A 5,577-nucleotide genomic window follows, 5' to 3' on the forward strand; every position below is an offset into this window, starting at 1 on the left:
CAAGAATGATCACGGGTCTGGAGACTGAGCCCTACGAGGAAAGGCTAAGGGCCTTGGGAATGTTTAGTTTGGAGAAGAGGAGATTGAGGGGGGACATTTTTACATTTTTTTATTTAACTTTATACTTGATATACCGCCCTAACCCCCAGGGGGGTCTCTGGGCGGTTCACATATATGGCGTTCTAAGAACTATACTTCCTAACTTGGGCCACATCTAGTGTTGGGGGTGGGACTGCCTACCAGCACCCTTGGTGGTGGGATCTTCGCTGGTCTTTCTCGGCTGCTGGCTCGGCTCGGTGTACTGGCGGCTGGCTTGACACAGCGTCCTCTGGGTCTTCTTTTGGTTGCTGGCTCAGCATGGCGTCCTTCGAGGCCTCTGATGTTTCCACGGCAACCCCCAGCTGGATCGCGCAGGCGCCTAGCTCGAGCGTGCTCCCGGCCCGGCTCCGTCCATCAGGCACCGCCGTGCCTGCGTCACATGCCGTCGTGCGTCTCCCACCTCCGCCGTTGCTGTTGCCCGATGTTTTTTTCCTTCCGGCCACCAGGGATCGCTCCATCTCCGCCAGCACTCGCATGCCGCCACCGACATCGTGCCGCCATCCACGCCGTCCGCATCACCACCACACGTCCTCATCAGAGGTGGGTGCCCCCTACCCATCTAAGGGTAGGTACCCATTTGTCTACTCGCATTGTTGCTGTTAATTGCTTTCGAGTTGCTGGGTTGGCGGGAGCTGGGACGAGAGCCGGGAGCTCACTCCGGCCGCGGTGATATTCGAACAGCCGCAATGGCTGCTCCTGGTTGTTAAAGCAGGTGTTTTATCACCTGCGCCACCGCTCCCGGATGGATGGCTGAAAAAGAGCAGGCTGAAGCTACATTCATCAAAGACATGAGGTCCTGTGGCTGAGGAAGGGTGACCTGGGACTGGGTATCAGCCCCATAGCTAGGGATTTTGGGGGGAGGGGGCCTTGGGGGGGTACCAGCTAATTAAATCAAAGCCCGACATGACTGCTCTCCTTAAATATTTGAAAGGCTGTCATTTGGAGGAGGGCAAGGAGCTGTTCCAGTTGGCAGCAGAGGATAGGACCCGAAGCAACGGGTTTAAATTACATGCAGAAAAGTATCAGCTAGATATTAGGAAAAACCTTTTCACGGTCAGAGTGGTTCAAAGGTGGAATCAGCTGCCTAGGGAGGTGGTGAGCTCCCCTTCCCTGGCAGCTTTCAAGAAGAGGCTGGACGAATATTTGTCAGAGATGCTTTAGGCCGGTCCTGCATTGGGCAGGGGGTTGGACTAGATGGTCTGTATGGCCCCTTCCAACTCCATGGTTCTATGTTTTCGTCATTCATTGGAAGAGCTGTAAAATGGCCAGGTCAGCAAACACCATCCAAGATGGAGTCCCCGGAAGCTGCCTTACCCTCACATCCTCACCTTTGGGTCACTGACCTATTTTGTTTTTTTTGTTTTTTAAGCACTGTTTTCTTGATAATGCTCAGGGCAGATTACAAACTTTAAAAGGATAGTTTTAAAAACGACCATTCATTTGTCACCCAACATGAAAATCACACCAAAATCCCTTGTTTCTCCTTACGCTGTCAGAGAAAAGCCGTTCAGGCGGGAGACCTGGGCAGGAAGAGGCGCACCCTGCCTAAGAGGCTACAGTCATCAGAGAATTTCCCTCCTTCCCCAAAAAGGGCCTCCACCCACTCCAGTTCAGGCATCTGACCACTCCCTCTAGGGTTGCCAAGTCTCAGTTGGGAAATTCCTGGGGGGATTTGGGGGTGCAGCCTAGGGAAGGTGGGATTTGTGGGGGGACCTAGAACCTACCCTTCAGAGCAGCCATCTTCTCCGGGGGAAGTGATCTTTGTCTTCTGGAGAGCAGCTCTTGCTCCAAGAGACCTCCAGGCCCCCACGTAGAGGTTGGCAAGCCCACTTTGAAGAAAAGGGATTCCTGGCCTTTCTCCATCTGGTACTCTCCTGATCTACCCTCTCATGTGTGTGTGTGGGGGGGGTTCTGAAAAAGCTACAGACCAGGAGGCAAAAAGAGACTGTGGTGGGGAGATGCCATGATGGCCCCTCAGGAATCCCATGTGATGCAACACACACACACACCCTCTGTATTTTCACACCTCCTCCTGATCCAAAGGACCATTTACTAATAACAGAAAAAAGGCTATTTCGGGAAGGCAGATGCCGAAATCTGCCAACCAGGACTATATTTCCCCCCAGAGACGCCACAGGGGATTCAATTTGCTTTTAGCCCCACGAAGAAGCTCAGTAATAATGGAAGACCCAGAGAGGGCAGGTGTAGTGGGGGGAGGGTGTGTCTCCACGGGGCCAACTCTACTCCTCTTCCCCAACCGCAAAGCCCTCTGCAGCCCTACCAGGCTCTTACCTTGAAGCCCACACGCCCTTCCCACTGGGGTTGCCAAGTGACCGGGAGAAACTCCAGCCTGCCCATCTCTCCTGTACCTTGAGCAGGGGTTTCCTATCTGCAGAGACCAGGAAGATTTCTGAGAAACCGGATCCCCTCCCGGCTTCTTGCGGCAGATTCGCGCCATTTCAGAGGGAGCAGAAAAGGAGCCCGACCTCCCTCTCTCCCCACCCCGGACCTGCTGCTCGCCAGACCCACAACAGAGACCCCCTCGCGGGGCTGCCCGACCTGGGGGGATCATCTTCTCCCGCCTCCTCCTCCACCGACCCGCAGATTTTTACCCTTCTAGCCTTCCCCCCCAGGTCCGGCTCCAACCTCGGTCCTCCAGCTCCGCCGCCAGCGGAGCCGGTTCCCAAAGGCGGAAGTGGGAGGACTTGTGCCGGCTCTCTAGGAAGCGCAGCTCTATCGCTTTAACCCTCTCAAGTGCCGGCAGGTCACGACACCTGCAGGTGGGCAGGGCAGCCGTGTTGGTCTGAAGCAGCAGGACAAAGTTTGAGTCCAGCAGTGGCACCTTTAAGACCAACCAAGTTTTATTCTGGGTACAAGCTGCCGTGTGCATCAACACTTGACTTCTTGCATGCATGGTTGGTCTTAATGGCCAAGAAACAAGCTCTCTTGCTGGAGAAAAGCTTCCTTTGAGCCCCGTCTCCTGGCCCGGGATGTCCGCTCTCTCCAGTCCTGGAGCTTTAATGTGTCTTGCGATGGTCTGAACCCTCTCTGGCCCTGAAAACCCTGCGGGGCTGGCGGCGACTTGGCGGCCAAAGAACAACAACAACAGAAAGGGGGTTGATGGGTGGGGCTGGCGAAGAAGGCACACTGTTCATGCTCAGACAGTGACAAAGTAGGCTGGAATGGCCAAGAGTGGAATGACGGCCCCAGGGTGTGCCAGGAGTGTTCAGGGACTGGGATGACAGGGCCAAGAGTGGAATGACTGTTTGCACAGGAATTGCAAATGCAGGAGGAACACAAAACAAAAAGAGTTTCCAGGTTCCTACCAGAAATTACACCATCAACTTCTTTCTATGGATACCGAAGTGCGTATACAGGAACAATCTATGCTACGGTACCCTGTCATCCCAGTTCCAGAACACTCCTGGTACACCCTGGGGCTGTCTTTCCACTCCTTGGCCTGTCATCCCAGTTCCTGAACAGTCCTGCTCCACCCTGGGGCCATTATTCCACTCCGTGGCCTGTCATCCCAGTCCCTGAACACTCCTGGTACACCCTGGGGCCCTCATTCCACTCTTGGCCCTGTCATCCCAGTCCCTGAACACTCCTGCTCCAACCTGGGGCCATCATTCCACTCCGTGGCCTATCATCCCAGTCCCTGAACACTCCTGCTCCAACCTGGGGCCGTCATTCCACTCCGTGGCCTGTCATCCCAGTCCCAGAACACTCCTGCTCCACCCTGGGGCCGTCATTCCACTCCATGGCCTGTCATCCCAGTCCCAGAACACTCCTGCTCCACCCTGGGGCTGTCGTTCCACTCCGTGTCCTATTATCCCAGTCCTAGAACACCCCTGCTCCACCCTGGGGGCATCATTCCACTCTGAGGCCTGTTATCCCAGTTCCAGAACACTCCTGCTCCACTCTGGGGCCGTCATTCCACTCTTGGCCCTGTCATCCCAGTCCCTGAACACTCCTGCTCCACCCTGGGGCTGTCATTCCACTCTTGGCCCTGTCATCCCTATCCCTGAACACTCCTGCTCCACCCTGGGGCTGTCATTCCACTCCGTGGCCTGTCATCCCAGTCCCAGAACACTTCTGTTACTCCCAGGGGCTGTCATTCCACTCTGTGGTCTCTCATTCCATCCCCAGAGTAGTGTATTTGGGCCCAGAGACCCTAATGGAAAAATCCATTCCGCATTTTTATTGCAACTGTTTGTTGTTGTTGTTTAGTCGCACAGTCGAGTCCGACTCTTTGCGACCCCATGGACCAGCTCCCGCCAGGCCCTCCGGTCTTCCGCCATCCTCTGAAGTTTGCTCAACTTCATGTTCGTTGCATCGATGACACTGTCTAACCATCTCATCCTTTGCCGTCCCCGTCTTCTTTGACCTTCAATCTTTCCCTGCATCAGGGTCTTCTCCAGTGAGTGCTCCCTTCTCATTTGGTGGCCAACATTCCTGGCTCCCATTGTTTCCAATGGGCCTTCCAGCGTCTCCCATTGTTTCCAATGGGCAATCCTGTCCTTCCTTTTAGTGCACCCCCCTGAAGAAGTCAGAGAGTCACATTCCCTCAGTGCTTAGGAAAGCCTTCAAGCCTCCACAAGAACCGGGACAAGCTGAACGGAGGCTTGAAGGCCTTGGCTGGATTCCTTGGGGCTCCGGAGCAACCGCGCAATGGCAGCCAAAATCCCACAAGGAGGAGTCCAAACAGATGACTTGGCTCTTCTCCCCTTTAAGCCTCTTTCAGGTTTTCAGTTTGAAAAAGAGGGAAATGTTTCTCCAGTACACTTCTGCGATATATGCCCTTTTCTGATTATTCTGCCATTTTTGCAAGGTTCTTTCTTTCTTTCTTTTTTAAAAAACACCCCTTTTTACTGGGTGGCTCCCCCTCTTAATATGGGTCCACATGGGGGTAGGTTTAAAGCTTTGTGGGAATCTTCGCTCATATCAACCCCAATGTGCAGCAGATCAGCCCAGGTAGGGTTCCTGTAAAAATACAGGCCTTGAGCCCATCTAGGAAGCACTGTCACCTCCACAGTTATCATTCACACAGAAACTACACCGCTTGTATGTCTAACACTAACAGCCGGAGGAAGTCATGGATGAGAGAATTCAAACCCAAACCTTCTGCGCCATCCTGCATTCTGCTGCCTCGGGCATTTTCCCCCATCTGAAGCGTTCATACTAGAAGGCAGGAGGGCTGTGAGGAAAGGGCCCTTCAACCCCATCTAACACCTCAAGAAGCCTCACCATTCAGGTGTTGGGGGAGAGCCTGCGCTCAGCACCACCTCAGACGCAGTCCAAGAGAGCACACATCAGAATTAGCCAGTGGTTTCCGCTGCAAGTTAAGACCTTTCCCAGATTCTTTAATGCTCCCCCTCTGAGGTGAACCATGGCGCCAGGCTCCTGTTTGACAGGAGAGGACACGGGGGGGGGGATCCCATCCAGTGTCTCTATGACTCTCACCCTATGAGGTCTCCT

The 5,577-nt window shown here is 54.2% G+C and overlaps 1 protein-coding gene across 1 annotated transcript in view; it reads right to left on the bottom strand.

The window, feature by feature from the left end:
- The window catches only part of LOC107116315 (zinc finger and SCAN domain-containing protein 2-like), a 6,515-nt gene extending 5,940 nt beyond the window's left edge, over nucleotides 1-575 (bottom strand). Inside the window, exon 1 of the mRNA XM_015418220.1 lies at nucleotides 241-575. Coding sequence (XP_015273706.1) covers nucleotides 241-575 — 335 coding nt within the window. The remainder of the gene's footprint in view (nucleotides 1-240) is intronic.
- Nucleotides 576-5,577: the final 5,002 nt, after the last annotated feature.

This window comes from Gekko japonicus, unplaced genomic scaffold (assembly GCF_001447785.1).
Source record: "Gekko japonicus isolate JY-2015 unplaced genomic scaffold, Gekko_japonicus_V1.1 scaffold2838, whole genome shotgun sequence".
NCBI lineage: Eukaryota > Metazoa > Chordata > Lepidosauria > Squamata > Gekkonidae > Gekko > Gekko japonicus.